This window comes from Puma concolor, chromosome B4, assembly GCF_028749965.1.
Source record: "Puma concolor isolate L17-30 chromosome B4, mPumCon1.1.hap2, whole genome shotgun sequence".
Taxonomy (NCBI): Eukaryota; Metazoa; Chordata; class Mammalia; order Carnivora; family Felidae; genus Puma; species Puma concolor.
Window position 1 is genome coordinate 94,560,934 of NC_141673.1, and position 26,045 is coordinate 94,586,978.

At 40.1% G+C, this 26,045-nt stretch overlaps 2 protein-coding genes across 5 annotated transcripts in view; one reads left to right on the forward strand and one right to left on the reverse strand.

Moving 5' to 3' along the window:
• Positions 1 to 26,045, reverse strand: part of PDE6H (phosphodiesterase 6H) — a 186,692-nt gene that overhangs the window by 49,525 nt on the left and 111,122 nt on the right. The gene's annotated exons all lie outside the window — the stretch shown is intronic.
• ERP27 (endoplasmic reticulum protein 27) lies at positions 33 to 25,286 on the forward strand. Of its 3 annotated transcripts, none has more exons than XM_086714007.1 (7): positions 33 to 292; positions 585 to 685; positions 2,557 to 2,694; positions 15,356 to 15,472; positions 19,465 to 19,590; positions 21,735 to 21,932; positions 24,933 to 25,286. In XM_086714007.1, the coding sequence occupies exons 1-7, from the start codon at positions 199 to 201 to the stop codon at positions 24,987 to 24,989; spliced, it is 831 nt and encodes a 276-aa protein (XP_086570133.1). In that variant the 5' UTR covers positions 33 to 198; the 3' UTR covers positions 24,990 to 25,286. The 3 variants fall into 3 exon arrangements, with proteins under 3 accessions (XP_086570133.1, XP_025786503.2, XP_086570134.1); XM_025930718.2 differs by lacking the exon at positions 24,933 to 25,286 and adding an exon at positions 22,338 to 22,586 and having other exon boundaries at positions 63 to 292; XM_086714008.1 differs by lacking the exon at positions 33 to 292 and adding an exon at positions 399 to 477.

Sequence of the window (26,045 nt, forward strand, 5' to 3'; positions counted from 1 at the left end):
ACTTTCTTCTGGCCGGTTATGTTCTGAGATCTTGTCACTGAACCTGGTCTTTAATCTCAGAAGTTGAAGGTTCCCATAGAACCAGCTGCAAAGTTCCCAGAACACTAACAACACTATGGCCAGTTAACTGGAGTAGGCTGCTGTGAATTGGCCTCCCATAACAGGTCCAGGGCTTGGAGCAGGAGCAGAAAAAGAAGGATGGAAGCTGACCAATGCAGATTCCTGTTTCTATTATTTCTTTTCATGTGCCAACTATCTCCAGAAGTTGCTGCAGAAGTTCAGGAATCCTCAGGTAAAAGAAAAAAGCACTTGGGTGACCATAGGGCAAAAGTATTGTGAAGGAAAGGGAATATGGTAGTGATCTGGGTGTTGTTCCTCCCGATGTAGAACATCTTCTAGGAAATGCTGGATAAAGATTTGTGTTCCATAGTAGAGACAAGAGAAGCCTAGCATTATTCTTCAGAGAGAGACCATGAGGTGAAGTCACCTTCCTTATAAAACAATAAAGCCTTGGGATGATGACAGTGCCCCTGATACCCCAAAACCTTCTGCTTCTCCCTCTCTCTCTCTCTCTCTCTCTGTAGATGATCCTGGTGCTTCCCGGAAAACTGTGCAGCTCACAGATGTCCCAGCTACCATGGAATTCATTGCTGCTGCTGAGGTGGCTGTCATAGGTTTCTTCCAGGTTTGTCCAGTGACCCCATTTCTGTTCCCCCAAAGAACCGGAAACATTCTACCTCAGAGCAGACATGAGAGTCACCTGCTGGCCACTGCACTAGAAGTCAAGGGGCACAGACTTCACTTTCAGCTTATCAATCTAGACCTCTCAATTTCAAGACATTCCCAGTCTCTGAATTATGTCTTTCTCACACTGGATTCAAGACTTCTCAGTCTTGGGGTGCCTGCGTGGCTCAGTCAGTTGAGCATCCAACTGTTAGTTTTGGCTCAAGTCATGATCCCAGGGTCATGGGATCAAGCCCCTCATTGGGCTTCATCACTGAGTGTGGAGTCTTCTTGGGATTCTCTCTCTCTCCCTCTCTCCCTCTCTTTCCCTCTGTCCCTCTCTTCCCCCCATCCCCCCAAAAAAGAGTTCTGGATCTTCTCATCTATAAATGCTTTCAATGTTAAGTCAGTGTCTGGATTGCTGAGGCAGAGACCAGAGTAAACCCAACCTCTATCATCCAGGGAACACATAAGTCAATAGTGAATCTCTTTCTAAAGCCTTACCAAGTAGGTAGTCCCTCACTTGTCTTTCTCTTTGTTCCAAAATGTTGAAAAAGGATGACATTTTGAATATTTGAGGTATTAGCCTCCATCTTCCAGATTGGCTGCCTGACTAATGAAAGCAGCCATAAATGAAAGGGCACCATTCCAGCATTTTTATCTTTGTTTGAAGGTAACATCTGGTTATTCTCACAGATCAAGCCCCTACTCTTATTGCAGACCTTCTTATCTATTTCCACTAATTAGTCACCATCACCCTGTCAATTCTGTGTACACAGCTGGAAATAGCTTCAGTGAGATGCATGTGGGGAAGGAAGACAGGGGAGCATGTTTCTCAGTGATGAGAGATCTGAGCGGTAGACAGAAACGGCCACCTTCAGAAAGGCAGGGAGAGGCAAAGAAAGTGGGAATAGAGGAATTTGCAATAACTTAAACAGCCACCAGATGCCGTCCGTCATTTGATCCATGAGTAATTCCACTCTAAGGGGAATTAAAAAAGGGCAAGCCTAGATTAGCAATTGTTCATAGCCTCGGATGAACTCCACACACCCTGTCCAATTACCCCAGATGCAAGGTTAGTCAGCTTCTTTCTTTTTGCATATCTCTTCCTCCAGCCCAGAAAGATGTCAGAAAAGAATATGCTCCCTCCTGTTTATTGCCTGGAGCTGCTATCAGCAAAGGTCCTGTGACAGCAGGGAAAATGATGCCAGCTTGCTGTAGAAGGACTGGATCATCGCTTAGATGTGGTTTCCCTGCTGTCTGCTGCAGGCCTGAGTTCTAGAGTTGGAACAACACAGAAACAGTATCTTCATGGGCAATACCTCAGGCTCAATGCAGGGGAAGAGGATTGTTCTTCCACATCCGGCAAAACTTTTGTTAATAAAACCTCTAAGTTCCATTTTAATTTCCTTTATTATTATTATTTTCCTTTCAGGACCTTTGACAGTACCTATTTATTTCTGCATTCCTTCTTTCCTCCACAAACTGTTCCCAAGACATTTGCCTCCTCGGGTATATCAATGACAGTGCAGCCAAACTCCACAGAAGTCTATGATTTTGAGGCCCTTCTCTGCTAATAAACTGCAAGTTTTATGGTAAGGCCAGACAGGAGTTTCAGGCTTAGCTACAATTTTGTAGTTACCTATTAGCCCACCAAGCCTGGAAAACTCAACAATACCACTGCAAATTTAGAGGTAAATGTTGTTTCACTTGACACTAAATCAAGTCTATTATTTTTTTATATGAGTGAGCACGTTTCTACTCCCTTTTCTATTTCTATGTGTCTCCTCTCCAAAATAATCCCTGTGGGTTTTTTCCCCCTCTTGTTTTCAGGATTTAGAAATCCCAGCAGTGTCCCTATTCCACAGTATAGTGCAAAAATTCCAAGCCGTGTCATTTGGAATCAGCACGGATTCTGAGGTTCTGGCCCACTACAACATCACTGGGAACACCATTTCCCTCTTCCGCCTGGTAAGTTGGGTGGGCTGCTCGAGCCTTCTTCCAGTTTTTCCTTTGGTTGTGGATTCACAAATTTGTGCAACTAGGAAGGGCTCTATGACTTTAACACTAATGATGGTGCCAGGGACCATTAAGTCAGGGACGATAATGACAAAGACGGTGGATCAACTCAAGCTTCCCAAACAGGTGCTGTCATGAGTTGGAAAGAAGACTGGACTGAGAGTCAAGAGGTAGGATTATAGCACTGCTTTGTCACTGACCAGCCATGCGACATGGTCATGATCTCGCATTCACAAATTCAAACCCCACATTAAGCTCTGTGCTGACAGCTCAGATCTTGGAGCCTACTTCAGATTCTGTGTCTCCTTGTCTCTCTGCCCCTTCCCCACTTGCTCTCTGTCTCTGTCTCTGTCTCTGTGTCTCTCTCTCTCAAAAATAATAAACATTAAAAAAACTTTTTAATGAGAAACTGGACTGAACTGGAATTTAAAGGGTAGATAAAATTTGGACAAAGTACAGGAGCATTCATGTCCAAGGTGGGGAAAAAGTTAAACTTAAGAAACAATGATCAAGCCACTTTGACTGGATCTCAGGGTACAAGTTTGGAGAAAAAAAACATAAGACAAAGAAGTTTGATTGAAACCATATTATGGAGAAACTTGAATACCAATTTAGTGGGTTTGCATTTAACTGGGTTGGCACTAGAAAACCCTTAAAGCCTTGAGATCAGGAGAGTAACATGAACAGGAATGTGTTTTTAGCAAGATGATTTTGGCAGTGATGGCTGGGATGGATTGTTAAGCAAAAACACAAGAGTTAGAGAGGACTTTGGTTAGGGTGACAAAATCAATCATGTACTGAGGGTCTGCAGTAGAGAGGTAGCAATACAAAGTGAAGAAAAGGCAGGTCCTGCTGCTGATTAAATATAAAAATTGTGGAAAGGAGGCAGTTTAAAGGCAGGGTATGTAGAAATAGTGAGGGCACACACAAAAAATAGGGTTTTCTGATGCTTTAGTTAGTTGTTGAGGTTGTATTGTTGGTGGCATATCAAGATAAAGATGTCCAGAATCCACTGGAAATGCAAAATTGGGACAAAAGATAAAGTTTTCAAGATTTCTGCACAAATGGCCTTCTCCCTCCAGCCTCCATCCTATATATTTCACTTCTCATCCACATCTCTTTTAAATGTGTTTTATATTCAGTGTCTCCAATTTTCTTTAAGCTCTTAAATACACTGCTATTTTATCTATGCTCCACACCCCCTCAAAACTGCTTTCACTGAGGTCAGCATTGCTTCCATATTTCCAAACCTAATGAACATTCTTTAGGTCTTACTTAAGTAAACATCTCTGCCATGTTTGACATTGTTGACTGTCTCTTTAACATTCTTTCTTTCCATTACTTCTAGGAGCCTACTTCTGGTCCTCTTCTGCTTTTCTTAGTCTCCTTGAGACCTTCTCTGCCTCCATCTACACTGCTTTCTGACCCAGTGCTCTTTCTAATCTGGTTTATAGAATTCACGTTCTGTAGAAGCAGAGACTATTTTGTCCATTACTTCAACCACAGAGCCCAAAAAAAGTGTCTGTCATATAGCAGGTGCTCATTAAGTGTTTGTTGAATGAATGAATGAATGAATGAATGAGTTTTCCTTAGGTAATACAATTCTTATTGTTTGACTATCATGAGTCTGCTGAGGATTTGAAGTGCTTTATCTCTAGCCTGGACCTCTCTCATGATTCGAATGCTTGTTGTATATAACTATTTGGATACACTCATAAGCACTACCATCCCAACATGTTCAAAACTGAATTTATTATCTGCAGCTGCTAAATTATATTTGTTCCTCTAAAACAATTGTATCGAATGGTTATGTTCATTTGGTCTAATTTTTGCCCATTGCACCTCCAATCTTATTGAATCTATATTCCCCTTCACTTTTTCTACTTTATTTCCTATTTAGTCTCTTAGCATCTTTGACATAAACAATTTCGATAGCTTCTTACTCTCCCTTTGTTACTTCATATCCAGTTTCTAGATTGGTATCACAATGCTGTATTTCAAATGGAAATTGGGCCATGGTATTGCCTTCTTAAAACCTCTTCAATATTCCCCATTTCTTACAAGATGAAAACCTGACATATTTAATGTTACATATAGTCTTTTATGACCTAGCCACTATCTGCTTCTCTAGTCCCTTTTCCAACATGCTCCTACCATAGGCTTTATCCTCTCACTTCCCAAGTATACACAGTTTGATGATACAACTCCATGATTTCACTCACACAGGCTGTTCCTCTGCCTAAAATGCCACCACCCTCAATGCCCACTTTCACCTAGCCTCACCCAGCTAACTCCTCAGATTCCAGTGAATGAGTTCAGACATTGTATCCTACACAAAGCCTCCATGGAATCTTCAAATTGGCCCGCCTATTCCTCTATACTTTGATATCTCTATTTATATTTATCACTTTATAGTGCGTGTCATGTATCTTTGTGTCTGTCTCACCTACTACTCCATTAGACCATGAGCAGTTCAAGGGTAGGAACCACGAATTGTTCACATTTGTTTTCCAAAGCCCACAATATGCCTCTGGTCACAAAGACCCTCAGAAGTACTTGAGAAACTGACTCACCTCCAAAAGCACATCGGAGTCCCTTCACCAGTTCTTTCCCACCTGGACAATAGTTGCAGGTGTGCATTTCACCATTGTGAAATTGGATTAAATGAAGCTCTTCCAATGAAAAGCTTTGGTAGGAAAGATGGAAAGTGAGGCTAATGCCTTTTGCGTGACTGTTGGACCACTGGTAGTAACCCTACAATAAAAAAATTCTAATCAGCTACATCTCCACAAGTACTTCTCTCCCAGTTTATTTTAAGTCTCATAAAGAACTGATTTTTTTAATTTGTTTTTAATATTTATTTATTTGAGAGAGAGAGGGAGTGGGGGGAGGGGCAGAGAGAGAGGGAGACACAGAATCCGAAGCAGGCTCCAGGCTCTGAGCTGTCAGCACAGAGCCTGACTCCAGGCTCGAACCCACGAACTGTGAGATCATGACCTGAGCCGAAGCTGGACACTTAACCGACTGAGCCACCCAGGTGCCCCTCATAAAGAACTGATTTTAAAAGTCTTGGTACTAAAATAAATAAATAAATAAGTAAGTAAATGTCTTAGTACTACCAAGATACACATGTGGGAAAGAAAAAAACAAGTGCTGTTGCTTCGAATGTCTCTACAGATTTTATAACCCCTAATAGGCACATTAGCTTTGCTTACAATCTATCCTTTGTGAAGCCCCGTAGATTACTTCCCAGAGCTGTTCATGCTCCCTTAGCTTCTGCTTGTTGTTTACCGCGAAGGGCAGCCCCACTCTGAATGAACTCCTGGGAACCCTGTGGATGAGATTATTGCTGTACCATACCAAAAACAAACACACCGGTTCCGCCCTACTCCACTGGCAGGTCTGGGAGAGGTTCAGCTTGTGCTGCGCCAACTTTTAGATAAACATATTTTTCTCAGTTTATACTTTCAAAAATTTGGTCCATATTTTAACAGGATTATTATTCAGGAGTTTGGGATGACTTTTTTTTTTTTTTTTAAAGAACATCAAGACTATGCATTTTTCAATGAGGAAATGGGAACCTGTTGCAAATTTCTTGGTCCCTACCTTCATCTTAAATGTATAGTTCATTCTGTTTGTTTTTATGTTTGTTTTTAGTACCTAATTTATCATAGACACTATGCTAGGTGTTTTTCAGTGTTCTACCATTTAATTCTTGCACAAATCTGACGCAATCATATTATGGTCCCTGCATTATCCAGAAGGAAGCTAAAGTTCCATGAGATCAATTCAGTTGTCAAAAGTGTATAGAGTAGGGGCGCCTGGGTGGCTCAGTCGGTTAAGCATCCACTTCGGCTCAGATTATCTCACAGTTCCTGAGTTTGAGCCCCACGTCAGGCTCTGTGCTGACTGCTCAGAGCCAGGATCCTGCTTCGGATTCTGTGTCTCCCTCTCTCTCTGCTCCTCCCCTGCTCATGCTCCCTCTCTCTCTGTCTCTCAAAAATAAATAAACGTTAAAATTTTTTTAAATAATTAAGAAAAAGTCTATAGAGTAAACAGACATCTGATTCATACCCAGCATAGCTGTCTCCAAATCATGCCATTTCTGTGATACGAGAGTGACTTTCCAAAGTACTTAACCCTGACAAAAACCTTTGTTTTTACTCCTAGATTCTATCTATTCTAATGCCTCTCATGCTAAAGCCTACTTATTTAGAGCACTTGCTCCTAAACGATTCCTCAACCCCACCCCCACCCCTGCCTTTGCACTACTTAAACCCTAGCATCATCTCTCCAGATTTACTCTAGGCATTACACATTTTGGCAAAGAAATCTCAGGATTTAGACATAGAGAGTTTTCAATGGTAAGAACATATTTGGAGATAAACTGGAATAATGATAGGTGAAAACACAGTCTGACTGCAATGAGTTGACAGGACTGGGTGCTTTGAAATGTTTGAGCAATAAGAAGCCAGCAACTGTTATATTCATGGAATACACCACTCTCCAAAAACAGGCAGGACAACTATATAAACGTGATCAGGAAAAATTGAACTAAGTGGAACAATAATAAGTTGTGTATGACAACTTGTTTAGTGTGTACGACAGCTTGTCTTTTGTGAGTGTGACTGTAGGGAGACCCTCCACACACTCTCAAGTGCTCTCATTGTTGCCCTAATGGAGGTATAATCCTGGGTTGAATAAACCATGAGCCTGTTCTAAAACGGAATTTCAGATATTATTTGAATGTTTATCCCACTTTGGGTTTCTTCAATCACCTCTATTTTAAGAAATATAATTAGCCTAACTTTGACCCAATAGGATAGTAATGGAAACACAGTAAAAGCATTCTTCCATTCCTTACATGGTTATGTGCTGGCTACTTATTATACGAAAAGCACTTTCGGGCACTGGGTGGCTTAGGTCAGTTAAGCTTCTGACTTGAATTTGGGTCAGGTCATGATCTCACAGTTCATGGGATTGAGTTCCATGTTGGGTTCCATGCTGACAGTGCAGAGCCTACTGGGGATTCTCTCTCTCTGCCCCTCCTCTTCTCTCTCAGAGAGAAAGAAAGAAAGAAAGAAAGAAAGAAAGAAAGAAAGAAGAGAAAGGAAAGAAAGAAAGAAGGAAATGAAGGAAAAAAAAAAAAAAGGAATGCACCTTTCCAAACAAAGAGAATCAAAAGGAATGAGTGCATAAAAATAAACTAATAAATGCAGGAAGTAAGGTATGTCAAATTATTCAGTTTTTTTTCTAAAGTATAGTTTTATGAACTCTATGGCAAGCTAAATGGTTTATAAAAACAAACCCAGGGACATGAGGGATTTTGTTTAACAAATGATTTCTCAGTGTTATCCAAGATATTTAATACTGTAACTGTGGTGTAAACTAAGACAACTTTAATATACTTTATGAAGTGCTGGGTTGTTAATTAAAGAAATACATAGAAATTCAAAAGAATATTGCTGAAGTACTAATGAACAGAAAAAAAAACTGATTAATCTTTTGGTATGGTAGTAGTGTCTAAAACAAAATAATCCCCTTCAAATATTCTTTGGGGAGTCTCAAAATTGTATTGTAAGGTGGAAACTCTTCTGGTTTACAGTTTCTGTTTTTCTTCTGGTGCTTCTTTCTTGGGGAAGAAAAATAATATGATATCTCAAGTAAAATTCTTTCCAAACACTGGGGGAAAAAATATATTAAAAAATCTTTCCCCAGCTCTTGGTTTCAGGATCAGATTTTCTGTCCAGGGCATTATGCAAATACTTCCCTTTACAGAGGGAGATTTCCTGTTCGAATATTGTTTCCAAGAGCCCTACACATGACGTTCCAGAGTTTATTAGCTTAAGAAAGAGTGACCCAGTCGGCCATGTTTTATTAAAAAAAGCACTACAGACTGGAGAGACTTCAGGAGAGTGGTTTTTATTAAAACTCTTTGCTACTTCGAGAATGTTATCACCACTTAACATCCTCCGCCTCCAGGATGCTGCATTCCTTAAGCCCAGAAACACCTGGAATAACTGGGCTTCCTGCTCTCCCTGTTCTGGGAAATGGGAAGGACTGCCTGGAAAAGAGCAGAGAGGGAGGGGCTTCCTGACCGCAGCACAGCTCTGTTAGGTGAGGCCCAGCCACTGGAGTTCCTAGACGAATCATCAGGAAGTAGTCAGACATATGAAATAGTAAAAGGACCCTGATTGTGATTATAATAATGATGAGTTTGATGTTTGCAATTAGCAAAGCCTTAAGTTCGAAGGACACATGCCAGCTGGCAAAGCAGGCTTTAAGCAGCCTCAAAGATCCTGTGGGCTCATTTTCTTTCTTTCGTCACTCTTAATGCCCTGGGAAGGAGGATAAGAGAGGCTGGGCCAGGACTCCCCCTAGGAAGACTTTTCCTTTTGCTTTTATATTTCTGCCCCAAACCTTCCCCTCGGTTCCACTTTGTTAATATTAAAACAATTAAATATACAGAGAGAGAGTTCACATTTTATTTTTATTTATTTTGAGAGAGATGGAGCATGCGCAGAGGGGAGGGGCAGAGAGAGAGAAGAGAGAATCCCAGCAGGCTGTGCACCAGCAGCAGCGCAGAGCCCAACTCCGGGCTCAAACTCACAAACCATGACATCGTGACCTGAGCCAAAACCAAGAGGCAGATGCTTAACCGACTGAGCACCCAGGTGCCCCACGACTTCACATTTTAAAATATCCTATGGTTTGGGGGCGTCTGGGTGGCTCAGTCGGTTAAGCGGTTGACCTCAGCTCGGGTTATGATCTCAGGGTCCATGAGTTCAAGCCCCAGGTTGGACTCTGTGCTGACATCTCAGAGCCTGGAGCCTGCTTTGGATTCTGTGTCTCCCTCTCTCTCTGCCCCTCCCCTGCTCATGCTCTGTCTCTCTCCGTCTAAAAAAAAAATTAAAATATCCTATGGTTTTGATGAATTTTTTTCAAAACTCTTATTTTGAAATACATATTTTTGTACCTCAGCATTTATTTATTTCTTAAATTTGAGTTGTGCAAAACAGTCATAAAATAATTAAATCGCTATCTGAGTGAATGTCAGCACTCCTGTGCCTCAGTGCCTAATATACAACAGGCACTCAACAAATGATTCATTTGCAAATGTATTACAGGAGATATATCCAGAATTAATAATATTAACCATAGCGTGCCTTGGACTTCTTAAAGGTGCATATTACTTTTAACTAACCAATGGGAAACCGCCTTGAACAAAAGAAGAGAAAAATATGCAACTGGGAGTCATCATGCGAAGGGCATAATGAGCAATCTTGGATTCCTAGTGTTTAATTTACCGTTAATTTACCTTTAAATGAATTCCTTCCTGCATAAACTAAAACGACACTTATCTCTGACTTTGCTGGGTTGACTCAGAGAAAGGAGCTTGGGGGGTAAAAGGATAGTTCTGATCCAGACCAAGAGCAGATTGGGTAGGACCTATATGAGAAAGCAGACATAAGGGAAAGGGGTTGAGATGTCCAAGGGTTGGTAGCTCAAGGATCTCAAAAGTGATTCAAACTATTTTAAGAAACAGAACTGTTCAGAAGCTAGCATTTGTCTGTAGGCATAGTTGCTCTGGGTGATGGAAGTATTATCTTGTGCTTTATGGACAGGAGTAGATTGGGGGAGGGGAATGGAAAACTCTGGGGATAAGAATTGACAGTATGAAGTCCTATCTTTTAATGTATCTGAGTATGGTGGAAAGGTAGCTCTAAAATGCTAATCTGGGATTACAGACTAGGTAACCAAATAATCCCTTTCACCAATAACAATTTATTTTAAAATCCAGGCAAATAGTAAAGGGGGCAAGAGTCTTTGGAGAACTAGCAAGAGAGAGAGAGTGAGAGAGAGAGAGAGAGAAATAACTAGACTAAGATCTAGAAGATAAAACCCCAAAAGGAAAACCCTGTATTGGGACCGCTTTTTGTCTAGGGGGCTCTTCTTGCCAGTTTTTAAAGAAGTAGTCAAGAGTCTGAGAAGTTTAACAGCTTTTTTGTGACACTCAAGGAACCTGAAAAGTAAATGTTGAAATCCAGGGCCCAGAGGAGGAAGTAGGAGGTAGATTTAGTAAAACAGCCTTTGCCCCACTTTGAACCCTAAAGAACAGTACGCTAAGAACAAGGATTTACCATAAGTAAATCATCCTTCCCAAGGACTACAACAAATCATCTTAATCCCTGAAATTGGATTAGGATGATCGTATATGAATATATATATATATATATATATATATATATATATATACACACACATACCCATGCACATAGATATACACACATATACCTCTACACATATATAATTATACTTATGTATCATATATATAATCTACCCTTAGCCATGCCATAGTATAATAGCTGACTCAAAGAAACAGAGAATAATTTTATTTATTTATTTTTTTTGAAGTTTATTTATTTTTGAGACAGAGAGAGACAGAGCATGAATGCGGGAGGGTCAGAGAGAGGGAGACACAGAATCTGAAGCAGGCTCCAGGCTCTGAGCTGTCAGCACAGAGCCCGATGCGGGGCTCAAACCCATGGACTGTGAGATCATGACCTGAGCCGAAGTCAGACGCTCAACCGACTGAGCCACCCAGGCACCCCAAAAAAAGAGAATAATTTTAAATCAGAGAAGAGATTACCCTCAAAGCAACATCAAAAAGGCAATACTAAATTTCACTGATGACTTCTCAGTGGAAAGAGTGGAATGTTACATATAAAGAATTACATCTTGCAAAAACAGAAAGAAAATAATTGTGAACATAGACTTCTACCTCCAGCAAAAATAGGCTTGAAAAATAAAGCTGAAATAAAGATATTTTCAGAAACCAAACTGAGAGATTATGCCACCCAAAAGATCTGACTCATACTAAAAGGTGCTTTCTAGACAGAGGGCAAAACATCCCAGATAGAAGCTCAAAAGTACAGGAGGAAATGAAGAAATCTCACAAAAAAATATGAGATTTAAAATTATAATACACAATAATAATCATCTGTAAGCCTTGAGTGTGGGGTCAGGGTATATAGTTGGATGGGGGAAAACTGTATTAAATTGTTCTAATCTCTACATTGTCCAGGAAGAGACAAAATTGCCAGCTAAAATTAGACTCTGACAACTAAAGAATGCATGTTGTGTAGTGCATGCTGGTTATCTTCAAAAGAATGATTGTAGCTTGTGTAACTTCGAAGCCAATCAAGGGAAGGAAGGAATAATATAAAGTGCTCAGTCAATTCAAAGTAGTCCAGAAATGGAAGAAAGTGGGATTTGGAACAGACAGAAACAATGGGAAATGCATATGGAAATAAATATATTAGTAATTACATTCTATAAAAAATAATGCAATGCAAAGACAAGGATTGGCAGACTGGATTAAAAAATACAACTCTGAGCTTTTTACAAAGGACATATTTTAAAACATAGGGACACATGTAAAATAGAAAGATAGATTGAAAGTAAAATAATAGGGGCGCCTGGGTGGCGCAGTCGGCTAAGCGTCCGACTTCAGCCAGGTCACGATCTCGCGGTCCGTGAGTTCGAGCCCCGCGTCGGGCTCTGGGCTGATGGCTCGGAGCCTGGAGCCTGTTTCCGATTCTGTGTCTCCCTCTCTCTCTGCCCCTCCCCCGTTCATGCTCTGTCTCTGTCTGTCCCATAAATAAATAAAAACGTTGAAAAAAAAAATTTTTTTTTTAAATAAAAAAAAAAAAGAAAGTAAAAGGATAGAGTCTATTACATGACCTAAGAATATATAAGCAAAGCTAACAGGGTTATAAGAAAAAATGGTTAAATTCACAATCATGTTGGGAGATTTTAATACTTTTTCCCCCTAAAGTTAATTTATTTATTTGGGGGTGGGGGAAGGACAAAGAGAGAGGGGAAGAGAAAGAATCTTAAGCAGCCTGCGAATTGGCTTTCAGAGCCTGACGCAGGGCTCGAACTCAGGAACTGTGAGATCACGACCTGAGCCAAAACCAAAAGTCAGTCGCTTAACAGACTGAGCCACCCAGGCACCCCAGAGATTTTAATATTACTCTCTTGATAAAATAAATTGGTTAAACAATTCAATTAAGAATATAGAAAATCTGAATTATAAAATTAACCAAGTGAGTCATTAGTTTATACAGAATACTATGTTAAAAAACTGCAGATTATGCATAATTTTAAGGACATATATAACACATGCAGAAGTTGACAAATGCTATAAATAAAATGTAGAAATTAAGCTACAAGGTTAATACTGATTACAAGATTAATATTGATTCATATCAATACAAGATTAAATTAAATTCTTAAGAGCCAATAGGTTAGAGAAGAAATAAGAACAGAAATTGGAAAACATTTGGATTGAATGATAGTGAAATCTACATATAAAATTTATGGATACATTTATAGCCCTGTAAGGAGGAAATGTGTAGATTTTAATATATATTTTAGAGAAGGATGATGATAAAAATCAAGGATCTAAGCATCCATTTTAAAGTGAGAGAAATAAGTTCCAGGTAGATCTTAGATCTATTGTGAAAGATAAAATAATAATGTTTATGGGAGATAAGAGAATTTCTTCATGACTTTGGTGCGAAGATTTTTAAACAAAACAAAACAGGGGCGCCTGGGTGGCGCAGTCGGTTAAGCGTCCGACTTCAGCCAGGTCACGATCTCGCAGTCCGGGAGTTCAAGCCCCGCGTCAGGCTCTGGGCTGATGGCTCAGAGCCTGGAGCCTGTTTCCGATTCTGTGTCTCCCTCTCTCTCTGCCCCTCCCCCGTTCATGCTCTGTCTCTCTCTGTCCCAAAAAAAAATAAATAAATGTTGAAAAAACAAAACAAAACAAAACAAAAATACACACTAGTTACCAAGGAAAATATTGATAACCTCAACTACATTGAAATTACCTTCCGTTCATGAGCAATAGCCAACAAAAGGGAAGGTCCCTGTGAAGATATGCCATACAGAAGCAACAAAAGCCTCACATAACAAAGTGTATAGAAGCATCTTCAAACCAGTGAAAGAAAGATAGACAGCTCAATAGAACAATAAGCAAATGATTTGAATTGACACTTCATAAAAGAGGACATACAAGGGGTTACTCAGGGACATGCAATTAAAGCCACAATAAGACATTACCACACATTCACCAGAATGAATAAAATTATAAAGGCTGGTAATACCAAGTGTTGGACCAATGGGAGCTTTCAAACAATATAGGTGTAAGCAGAAATTATTATCTACTTTAGAAAATAGTTTGGCATTTTTTTTAAGTTTATTTATCCATTTTGAGAGAGAGAGTGTGTGTGTATGTGTGAGTATGGGAAGGGCAGAGAGAGGGGGAGAAAAAGTATCCCAAGCACAGAGCCCAACATGGGGCTGGATCTATGACCATGAGATCCATGACTGAGCCAAAATCAAGAGTTCAATGCTTAACCAACTGAGCCACCCAGATGCCCCAATAGCTTGGCAGTTGTTGTTAGTTGAAAATACACACACTCTCTAATGAAAAATCCCAATCCAAGGCATATGGACAACGGTTATGTCCCATGAACAAGAATGTTCACTGCAGCATTATTTTAATAATCAGCAACTGGAAATAACCTAAATGTCCATCAGTGTAAAATGAGTAAGTTTTGCATATTTATACAATGGAGTATTATATGCCAAGGAAAATGAGCAAATTTCAGCTACATGTGATGACATGAATGACTATATACAGAATGTTAAGCAAAGAAATGAGATATGTGTACATAAAATATACTGTTAATTTCTATTTTCATGAAGTTTTAAAAAAGAAAACTAAACCATAGGATTAAAAAGTGCATCTTTAAGTGCATCTAAAGCTATAAAGAAAAGGATGAAAATGGCCACCATAAAAGTCAGGTAATGGTCACCTTTGGCAAAAAAAAGAAAAGGGCAAATTATGGATTAGAAGGGAAGACAGAAGGCATCAGGAGTTCTGGCAATATTCTACTTCTTTACCCAAGTGGTGGCTCCACAGTTGTTTGCTCTGTGATAATTTTTTAAACACTGAGTTTTACATTTTATGTTTCATGCTTTTCTCTGTGTGTGCATATTTTTTCACATTAAAAGGGTACATACATAAATCTGATTATGTAAATGTAAACCCTTGACTTCAGGTTCTTAGAGTGTAATCTATTTAGCTTGACTTCAAGGCCCTTCAGAAGTTTGCCCCAGCCTACCCCACTAACCTTGTCCCTCTGCCACTCATACTTAACTGTTATAGTTATGACAAACTAACTGCAGCTTCCAGAACATAAGATCTCTCATCTTTTTGTCCGTTGTAAATACTGTTTTTCGAATTAAAACTCTCTCCCCATCCTCATTCATCTAACCAAATTTTAGCTATTTTTCAAGACTTACTTCCTCCTGGAATCTTCTCTGCTCTTCCTTTAGGTGACATATGGGCCCATGATTCCCCTGTGGTGACATTTCTGTATCCCACAGGACAGTGTGTTCTTTGAAAGTGGAGAATATTTCTTATTTCCCTTTATGTCTTTTGAGTTTTAGTGCCTGACACGTGGTAGATAGTCCAGAAATATTTATCAATGAATAAATAAAATCAGAACAGTGACAATTTTATCCTTTTTGTGTTACCCAGGTGGATAACGAACAATTGGATTTAGAGAGCAAAGACATTGAAAGCATTGATGCCACCAAATTAAGCCGCTTCATTGAGATCAACAGCCTCCACTTGGTGACAGAGTACAACCCTGCGGTAAACAATAGTCCTTGGCTCCAGACCCTTAAGTCCCTATGTCAGGGAGGGTACTTGTCTCCATACAGAGATCTCTCCTTCCAGGAGTTTTAATCCTTTGACCAATAAAAACAGTAACTGATATTAACTGAACACTCAACTGTTTATGTTGCAAACTTTACTCCAACTCTTTAAGTTTGATAGACTTGTCCCTCCTCAACAAAGAAAGAAACAGAGTTAGAAAACTTAAACACTCATCAGACGACTAGTAAGGAAGAGAGCCAAAATGTAGAGTCAAGGTGACCAAGTCAAACACTTCTGAGCTTTGCTGTCTGAGAGTGTTCGCTAAAAGCAACTCATCTAAGCAACACTCTAGACCACACTTCTCAAACAAAATTGTAATCGATGCTGAAGATCCACTTTTCCAAAGGCATCAGGGACCAATCCACTTGCAGAATACAATTTAATAGAAAAATTAAATATTAAAAAATAAAGCCCACTGATCACATACTTGGATGTTACAGCAATGTAAAATTTCTACAAAAGTTTTTAAAACTTCGTCCTACCTCCTTGTGGACTTGTAACTAACAATTCTTGGTCTGGCACCCCCTACACATGCCTAGACCCTCATGGTGACGTAGCTTTCTTTCTAGGTTTATCTTCTTATGGAGTTGCACACTGCATGCCACCTGGGTGAAGGCATCAGCCCACCCATTCCGATCATCTTCTGGTCGTCTAACATTCTACGGCGTACACAGTGAATTAATTACCTTCTATGTCCTGTCTTTTCTTTTCCCTGGTGTAGAACATAAGGTGATAGCGTATTAATTTCCAGTGATCTCATCAGTTCTGAAATGCTGTGCATTCTCTAATAACAGTACTTTAGAGCACATCATGGTTTTTAGAACTCACAAAGCCAATTCACACCCATTTTCTCACTTAATGTTCACATTGAGTTTTTGAAGCCAAAGAGAGAAAATTACTATGCCCATTTTATCAAGGAGCACATTTAAGATCCAAGTGACTTATTCAAGGTCACTAAGTCAGAAAGGTAGAACTAAGGCAGAAATTTTAACTCCTGATGGATTAGCTCATATTGTCTACTCCCATTTCACAGGAAAGAAAAGAGAGTTCAGAAAAGAGAAGTTCCTCAAGGCCATATGACTAGCAATTTGAGCTTCCGAAACAGCTCTCTGCACTTGTCCCTGCTTTTTGTTTTTTTTCATGGCTAGTCTGACAGAATCCTGTGGTTTTTCCATTGCCCCACACAGCCTTCAATAGGAAACACCCCTTTTCCTGTTGACTAAATTCCTGTCCATCTTTCACACCACGTTTGTCTTCATAGAGTGGTGACTCCATTTCCACCTCTGTTAAGATTCCAAACACACGCACCCCAGGGGTATTGGCAGCAATAATCAAAAAGGCAGTTTTCTCCTAGACATCATCATTCTCATGATTATATTTGTAGAGGTCAGGAGTGCTTGTGGGAAAAGAAAAGATGATCTTAGAGTCCCTAGGTTTATGGCCCCAGGGTCCTGGAGTTCTGCAGGCTAACTAAACAAGGACTGGCCTTCCTGAGTTCTTATGCCTAGTTCATCTCTTATCTTATAAAGTAATGACATATTACTTTAAATTCCACATTAGTAGTGAAGGCAAATCACATCAAGAAGAAATTAGGTAAGAATTTCTTTAGAAAAGCAAGTTCACCTTTTGTTGTGACTTCTACATTTCCCAAAGGTGATATTTTTCTCATTTGGAGACCTGCCTCCTCTACTATAGCTATTTCTCATCTGCTGTTGATGCAGAGGTTTGCACCAGTAACAATGAGGAGGCAGAAACTCACAATCATGTATTAAGCCAGCTGTATACGTTTAATGCCCACACTTGATACTTAGCTTCAAGGTGGAAAATCAGACTGTCTGTTAAGATTAAATTAATCACTTCTGATATACCCAAGACAGCTGGGTATACCCAAAAAGTAAGACAGCTGTACTTTTTGACTCTTTAGCTTTGATTTCTTGACTTCCCCAAAATTATTCTCCAACTCAGCTCTAGGAGGATACATGCATGCTTTAAGTTTAGGTAGCAGGATCTAGTAAAACAAGAGACTCTTATTTAACATCCAATCTCCCAAATTTAAAATCTAAGAACTGGCTTTAAACTCCAGGTAGAGGGGCACCTGGGTGGCTCAGCTGGTCAAGCAACCTTCAGGTCATGATCCCAGGGTCATGGGATTAAGCCCTGTGTCAGGTTCCATCCTAAGTGTGGAGCCTGCTTAAGATTCTCTCTCTCTCCTTCTGCCCCTTCCCCCTGCTCATTCTCTCTCTCTCTCTAAAATATAAATTAATTAATTCCAGGAAGAAAGTTTTGGAAAAGAGCTCATTGAACACTCCTTGCCTACTTGGCCAATACTGCTGGAAAATCTCTACGGAGTAGTGTGTAGCTTCCAGAAGAATCCGACCTAGCTGGCTCCCCTTCTCAGCATCCTGGGACTCTGTCTTACAGTTCATTCATCCACCATACTCTCGCTTCCTGTACACATGCTAGTTTTATAGAAATGCTTTCTGCATTTAAGCAGGAGAGGTGAAAAGGGATAGGATTTATTTAAAAGAGACTCTGGAGCACGGTTTCAGGAAAAGAAAGAAAAAAAAAAAGTGAAGAGAGCCAGTGCCATAGTTTCATGCTCTCTCTTCTCCTCACTCTGGCTCATGGCTGTACTACTCCCCTCCGTCACTGATAACTTCATGGGAAATCACCATCTCTAATCAGCAAAAAAGGGCCAATGCTTCTGGCCTCCTGAAGAGCTTGTCTTATTGCTGAGGTTTCAGGCAAATGGCTTTCGTTTGAGTTGGTTTAGATGGGGTTTTGCAATTAACTATGTATAAGGCAGGACAACCTGATGGTTGAGAGCATGGACTCTGGGGTGCCTGAGTGGCTCAGTTGGTTGAGCTTCTGACTCTTGATTTTGGCTCAGGTTATGATCCCAGAGTCGCGGGATGAAGCCCTGTGTTCGGGCTCCACACTGAGCATGCAGCTGCTTAAGTTCTCTCCCCAACTCCCCCTCCCACTGCCCCTCTCCTCTCCTCTTGCTTTCTATCTCTCTAAAAAATTAAAAAATAAAGAGCATGGACTCTGGAGCCAGACTGCCTGGTGTGAATCCCAGTCCACAATTTATGTAACTTTGGGAGAGTTTATGCCTTAATTCCCTCATGTATAAAACTGAAACTTTGAGGATCAAGTTGGTTATTATATGTAAAGACCTGGAAACAGTGTCCAGCACATAATAAGCATTCAAAAGTGTATCTGACTGCTCTTGCGACATGGAAAGGGACTGAGAAGAAGTAACTGATAAGTTACATGATATATTCGTTGTCTATTGATGTATAACAGATTACCCCAAAATTTATCAGCTTTTTTAAACAGTAAAGTTTGATTATCTCACACGGTTTCTGTGGGTTAACAATTTGGGAGAGGCTAGGCGAGGTGCTTTTGATCTGGGGGTTCTTGTGAGGTTGTAGTCATTGGTCAGAGAGGTAGTCAGTCATCTGAGGGTTGGACTAGGGCTATAGGATCTGCTTCATATAGCCGGCAAGTCAGTGCTGGCTATTAGTAGAAGACCTTCATTGTGTGCTGTGTGAATCTCTTCAGAAGGCTACTTGTGTGTCCAACACTGGGACTGGCTTTCCCCAGCATGAGTGATAGAAGAGAGAAGGCAGATGCCCCTATGTTTTTGATGACTTAACCTTGGAAGTCACACTCCGTCATTTCTGCAATATCCCAATGGTTGCTCAGTTCAGCCTTTTTCATCATGGATGACAGGGATCTACACAGTTGCATGACTGCCCAAGGGGAGACTTATGGAGGGCCGAGATGGAGGCTAGTTATCATTTGTGTTATGGGTGGATAGTTCTCATTTATATTTCAGCCTACCTATTTACTGGGTTGCCACTAATGGTTTGTTGTTGTTGTTCCTTGTCTATTCCATTTAACTATAATACACTTCAATTTGCCAGACTGCGATTGGCCTATTTAATAGCATGATTCAGATTCATCTTCTACTGATGATGAACAAGGCCTCCCCAGAGTATGAGGAAAGCATGCACAGATTCCAAAATGCTGCCAAGCTCTTCCAGGGGAAGGTAAGTCTGGAATGGCAGATACCTTTTTGAATACTCAGTACTAGGACACTAAAAAAGGCAGATGGGTCCAGGGAGGTTAGATAAATAGAGAAAGTGAGTATGATTAAGAGATCATGAATTAAGAACTGGGACATAATAAGTCACATTACTCCTTTTTAAAATTAAAGATGTTGCGATTGGGGCGCCTGGGTGGCTCGGTCGGTTAAGCATCCGACTTTGGCTCAGGTCATGATCTTGCGGTCCGTGAGTTCGAGCCCCGCGTCGGGCTCTGTGCTGACAGCTCAGAGCCTGGAGCCTGTTTCAGATTCTGTGTGTCTCTCTCTCTGACCCTCCCCCGTTCATGCTCTGTCTCTCTCTGTCTCAAAAATAAATAAACGCTAAAAAAAAATTTTTTTAATAAATAAATAAAAATAAAGATGTTGCGATTGCTGTATTAGATATTTACCCAAAAGATACAAAAATACAGATTAATAGGGGTACATGCACCCTAATGTTTATAGCAGCATTATCTACAATAACCAACCTATGGAGAGAGCCCAAATGTCCATCGACTGATCAATGGATAAAGGAAATGTGAATTTATATATATATATATATATATATATATATATATATATATGTGTGTGTGTGTGTGTGTGTGTGTGTGTGTGTGTGTGTGTAATGGAATGTTAGTCATCAAAAAGAATGAAATCTTGTCACTTGCAATGATGTGGATGGAGCTAGAATGTATTATGCTAAGTGAAATAAGTCAGTCAAAAAAAGACAAATACCATATGATTTCACTCATATGTGGAATTTAAGAAACAAAACAGATGGATATATGGGAAGGAGGGAATAAAAGAGACGACAGGGAAACAAACCACAAAAGACTCTTAATGATAGAGAACAAACTATGGGTTGCCAGAGTGAGGTGGGTGGGAGGTGGGCTAGATGAGTGGTGAGTACTAAAGAGGGCACTTGTGATGAGCACTGGGTGTTGTATGTAAGTGGTGAATCACTGAATTCTACTCCTGAAAAACAAAAACAAACAACAAACAAACAAACAACAAACAAACAAAGAAGGCTGATGAATGAGTTTCCTAAAAATAAAAAAATTAAAACTTAAAAAAGGTACAAATATTTTCAATATGAATAAAATGAAGCAATAAAAATAAACTTTTTTGCTTGCAAATTCAAAAAAAATAAATTAAATTAAGTTAAAGATGTATTTCATACTATTAAAGACCTATATAACCAAATCTTCCCTTGGTGGTAAGTCTATTTTTTTTCTGTATTGAAAAGTGAAGAAAATAGAGACCCAAAGATGCTGAAAATAAAAATCACTTTTTAGTCACAATTTATTTATTCTCTGCCATTGCCTCTTAAAGTTTTAAACTCAGGACTTATTTCCCATATAAAGCACCTATCATACCTGGGGCCTACTAGATGTCCCATAAATGTTTATTTCTGTCCCCTCTCTACTTTGTACAGTTCTGTTTGGTATGACTGAAATAGTAAAACTTCAACCACTTCAAGGCTACTGCATTAAACTAGAGACATTTTCAATACTGACATCTGTCTGGTAGTAACATAAGTTGACTTTCTGGTGGTTGTTTCCCTAACACTGGCAGTTTTCAGTGTTTCTAAATATAGACGATCCTCTAACAAGAATATTCTAAATATTTCTACTTTGGGTAGAAGGTTTGATTTAATAATATAAAATAGTTGACATTTATCAAGCATTTATCATATGCTAAAAACTGTACTGAAAATACTAGATGGATCCTCTCATTTAATCTCCCCCAACAAAAGCCTATCTTGCCGATGAGAACACTGAGCCTCAGAAAGGCTGAGTAATGTGTCAAAGTCACACAGCTAGAAAGTAGCAGACACAAAACTTAAAATGTATCATCTGCTTTTAACCATTAGGCTATCCTTGCTTATTTAGCTAATCACTAAAGTTGCTTCCAATTCTCTGTTCTTAAAATTAAATAAACTTGATCAAAGGGGTAAAATACCAAAGCAGTGAAAAATAAGAAGCAATCCATTCAATTGGATGGCACAGACCATAAGTTCAATCAGTATAAACTGCAACAATTCTGAAAAGTCTCTTTCTCTTCCGGACCTCAGATAGATGTTTCCCTTTCAAACCTCTCCAACTGCAGATTCTCTTTATTCTGGTGGACAGTGGTGTGAAGGCCAATGGGAAGGTGATCTCATTTTTCAAACTAAAGGAGTCTCAACTGCCCGCTTTGGCAATTTACCGGACTCTAGATGAGGAGTGGGATACACTACCCAGAGCGGAAGTTTCAGTGGAGAATGTGCAGAACTTTTGTGATGGATTCCTGGGAGGGAAACGGCTGGTAAGTGGGAGACTTCAGGAAGAGCAAGTTGAGTGTTACTCTCTGTGTCTTCTCATTTCCTGTTGAATAAAAATTCTTTAAGCTCTACTGGATTTGACTAAGAGCAAAAGTACATGAGGATATGGTGGACAGGATCAGGAGGCTTGTTAGGATAGAATCGTGAGAATAGAACTACACGTGCATCTTTGGAAGATGTCTTGCACATGCAAAGGAGCTGAATTTGGGGTTTTACCATTCTGTTTGCATTATTAATGGGAAATAAATAAGATTCCCATATATAAGAGTTCGTGAAATAAAAATTAAAGATGGATTTAGGTCTTCCAGGAGTAATTACATAACGCATTTTGCTAATCTCTCAAAACCAAGAGCCCCAAATCTAAATAATAGTGTTGTGATGTTTTTCAGAGAGAAAATCATGAATCAGAAGAAAAGACTCCAAAGGTGGAACTCTGAGCTCTCCCTGATACTCCCGCATACTACTAAGAATTTACACGATATAACAAAAGGGCAACTCAAACTTCAGAGATGCTAACCAACAGGATGAACAGGCCTTAAACACACACACACACACACACACACACACACACACCTCCATTTTGTTCCTTAAAATCTCATTTACTCTCCTTATCCTTTCTTTTAAATTGTCTACACTCTCTCACTACCCATCCGATCTTCTTCTACGCATTCATACTGTGTAGTCCCATACACGGCAACACACATCACTGAATGGAGCCTTTAAGAGAAATATTGTGATATTTCTTTGAAGGAGAGGCATTCCTGGAGGGAGGATATTCTGATTTGTCATTTAATATTGAATCTTTACACTGCACAGGACGTACATGCAACATAGTTTCTGCTCTTTAGTGGTTGTTTCAGGGTTGAAACTCTACCTTCCTCATGAGCACATGTCCCTCTCTAACTCCCAGCCGAGAACAAAAGGAAGGTTTAAACACCTTTGCAGAACTGCGTTTTTGCCGGGGTCAACCAGTGTTTCCAAGTCTCTAAACTCAGCAGAAACAGACTATGTAAAAACTCTATGCTTGTGTAGCGTTCCTAACTCCCCATGTAAATCAACAACCGCATAATAAATAAAAAGCAATAATGTTATAGGAAAAGACTGGCATCTCTTTGCAGGCCAAACCTTTTGTAAATACCCAGATGCCCAATTAAGCAGTAGGCACCTCACCCTTCGGTGTCCACTGTTTAGCGTCCGGCCATGAGCCACTAATGTGTTATTGTTAACTTGGTGGGTGGGATGGAGAGTGGGTAGAGACCATCCTCCATGAGGATTGGTATAAATGTGGCAAAAGAGCTAGGAGTCGAATTATGTAAAAGGTTGGGGAATAGGTAAGGAGGGGGATACTTGGCTCTGGCGGGGGGGGGGGGTGGGGGTGTTGGGGCTGACTAGGAGCGGATTATTGCAGGTAAGGTGTTCAATCCAGCCCATGTGAAACAGAGGGAGAGTTTGGCTGAGTGTCTCTGGCCTACAGGCTGTTTCTGTCAACACACAGATGCTACATTGTTCCCAGGAGGCCCTTGGCTCAGAAGGAAAGGGCCTAAGTGCCGAAGAGTTGAAAAACCACAGTGTGCACCTTAAGGATTGGTCCAAGTACGGAACAGGGAGTGAAAGACTTAGTTGTTTCTTTCTGTGGGGAAAACTCCACAGCCTCTGAGCTGGGAGTGGACAGCTGGCAAGGACGCTGTGAAAGCAGCAGTGTATGGCATGCTCCCTCAGCAACATGAGACTGAAGGATTGTGAGGAGGCCGTCCAGTTCAACCACGGGGAAGAAACCACCCCGTCTTCTCTCTCGAGGCTAAAATATATTCCTAGGGTAGGCACATCCCAGAAGCCTCTCTTTGATCCTGTAAACCAGAGCTCTTGACGTCTACAGTCAGGAAATTCTTCCTGATATTCAGCTGAAATCCTCTGGCCACACGAACCCGTTTCTTCTTACCTGCAGTCCATGGAAATTCTTAATAGCTGCCGATCACCATCTCCAAGTGGCACCCCCAATTCTTACTGGGTGTTCTTAACCTCCTTATCCAGTCTTGTTTTCTCCCTACCTACAATCCAACTCTTCAGCTAATTTGCTTTATTTCCAAGTCACTTAATTGGCTTTATTATTTTTCCCTCTTCCCTCTTTCTCACATTTCCTTCTTTTTTTGCTTAAAAAATAGCAGATTCCAAACCACTGTGAGAATTTGGTGAATGTCAAAAGATAAATTCCCATGAATTCACCCAATATTCCACATTGGTCAACACTGACCGCATCTTTATAGTGCATTTTGCTGCTTGATGACATGCGACAGAAATTTTATTATATATTGTCTTTTAATGCTTATCTTTTATCTTTATTGTATTGAATTGTTCCTTCAGTTTATGGTTTTCCAGAACTGGGAGAGATTTTTGCCTGTCTGTTTCACAGCCAATCTGGTTTTTGTAGCTGTGGCAACTCATGACCAAAGAAGGGAACTCTTTCAGAAAGAAGAAATTTTTAAAATTTCTCATTCATTCATTAAATATCAGACTTAGTATTATAAAGTTCTACAGTTTCTAGATCTTCTCTGTCTTTGGATAATATCTTCCTAAGACTCTGCATTCTTTCCCCAAGGTCATGTTATTGTTGAAACATCTAGATATATGTTAGCTACTTTTCATGATGGACTCATTCTTTAGCCCTCGCTGGCAAGAAATTGCCATACTTTCGTTTAAAGTTTGAAGGAAGTGGTGATGTCATACAATAGAACTTTGTAAAAGGATACTAGAAGATAGAAGACTTTGATAGAAGAAGTAGAGAAACAGGGCATGACTGAAGGAATGCCAGGAAAATTGGTGTGTGAGTCTCATGTCTTCTGCGTATGGGACTCTGTGACCTTGGAAAACCCTATCTTTAAATTTCAGTTCATTGAGGGCAATACAATAATTCACAGGATTTTTTGAGACCCCAAGCTGATAATACATATGAGGTAAAGTGTGTCATTGCTTTTGCTTTTTAACAGAATACTATGCTGCCTTCTCTGGATAACAGCTATTTCTCCAATCGTCTGAACTTTTAAAAAAGGAGAGACTTCCTTCGGAGTCTTAAAAGAATTAGCACGGGAGGCCTCACACTTGAGATTAGAGAAGTATTTGAAATAACTATTTTAAAATATAGATTCGGGGAGCACCTGGGTGGCTCAGTCAGTTAAGCATCCGACTCTTAGTTCCAGCTCAGGTCATGATCTCACGGTTCCTTGAGTTCGAACCCCACATCGGGTTCTGTACTGACAGTGTGGAGCCTGCTTGGGATTCTTTCTCCCTCCCTCTCTGTCTCAAAAAAATAAATAAATAAAATTAAATAAATAAATAAATAAATAATCAAATGTAGGTTTTATTGTTGCTCAGGCATGGTGAAGCCAACAGACCAGGAGGCAATTGACATTGAAAAGATAGTTTGTTATGGTTTCCAAGAGGGGGGAACATGCCATACTATGGGGAAGGACCAGGGTTGGTCAGGAGGCAGAGGGACCAAGGGGAAAATATAAGCAATAGCCTTTATTGTGCTTTGTGTGGGAAGGAACAGTCAAGGCCAGGTAAGCAGGCTTAAGATTGGCTGCTTTGAATAATGTCATCTGTCCCTAGCTGTCCGGAACCTGGTCCTGAGGTGATGAGAGCAGGTGAATAGTGGATCAGAGTGTGAAAGCCCAGTGAGAGCTCAGTTAAAGCAGGTTTGGGAGGGTATGGTCTCTGGCTTGGCTGGTTTGCATATGAAAGACAGCCCTGGGTGAGTTGTTCACCATCTCTGCGAATTAGCTAGCCTTATGAGGAGCAGTCTCTCCAGGGTCAGCAAGGCCCCAGACGTCACATCAAAACATCAGAGGCACATGGTTAACACAATACTCTCACATTCATCTGTCATAGGACTCCTCTCCCAACTCACCTAGTTTGGTCATGTTGTTTTCTTTCAGGCCCCTGTTTATACATGTTTACCTTGAGTGGATGGGGGCAGGGTGGGTGCTAAGTGGTGTATTGTGAGGGAGCAGTTTATTGATTCATAGTCTCATCCAGCTATTTAAATACTTACTAACCAAGTATAAGTGTGCCAAGCAAAATTGCTTCCTAAGAGAGAAAAG

Bases quoted from the DNA above. Each gene is read 5' to 3' on its own strand.
- ERP27 (XM_086714007.1), top strand. From the start codon at position 199: ATGGAAGCTGACCAATGCAGATTCCTGTTTCTATTATTTCTTTTCATG. The intron at 2,695-15,355 runs GTAAGTTGGGTG...TGTGTTACCCAG, and splicing joins CCATTTCCCTCTTCCGCCTG to GTGGATAACGAACAATTGGA. The intron at 15,473-19,464 runs GTAAACAATAGT...TCAATTTGCCAG, and splicing joins TGACAGAGTACAACCCTGCG to ACTGCGATTGGCCTATTTAA.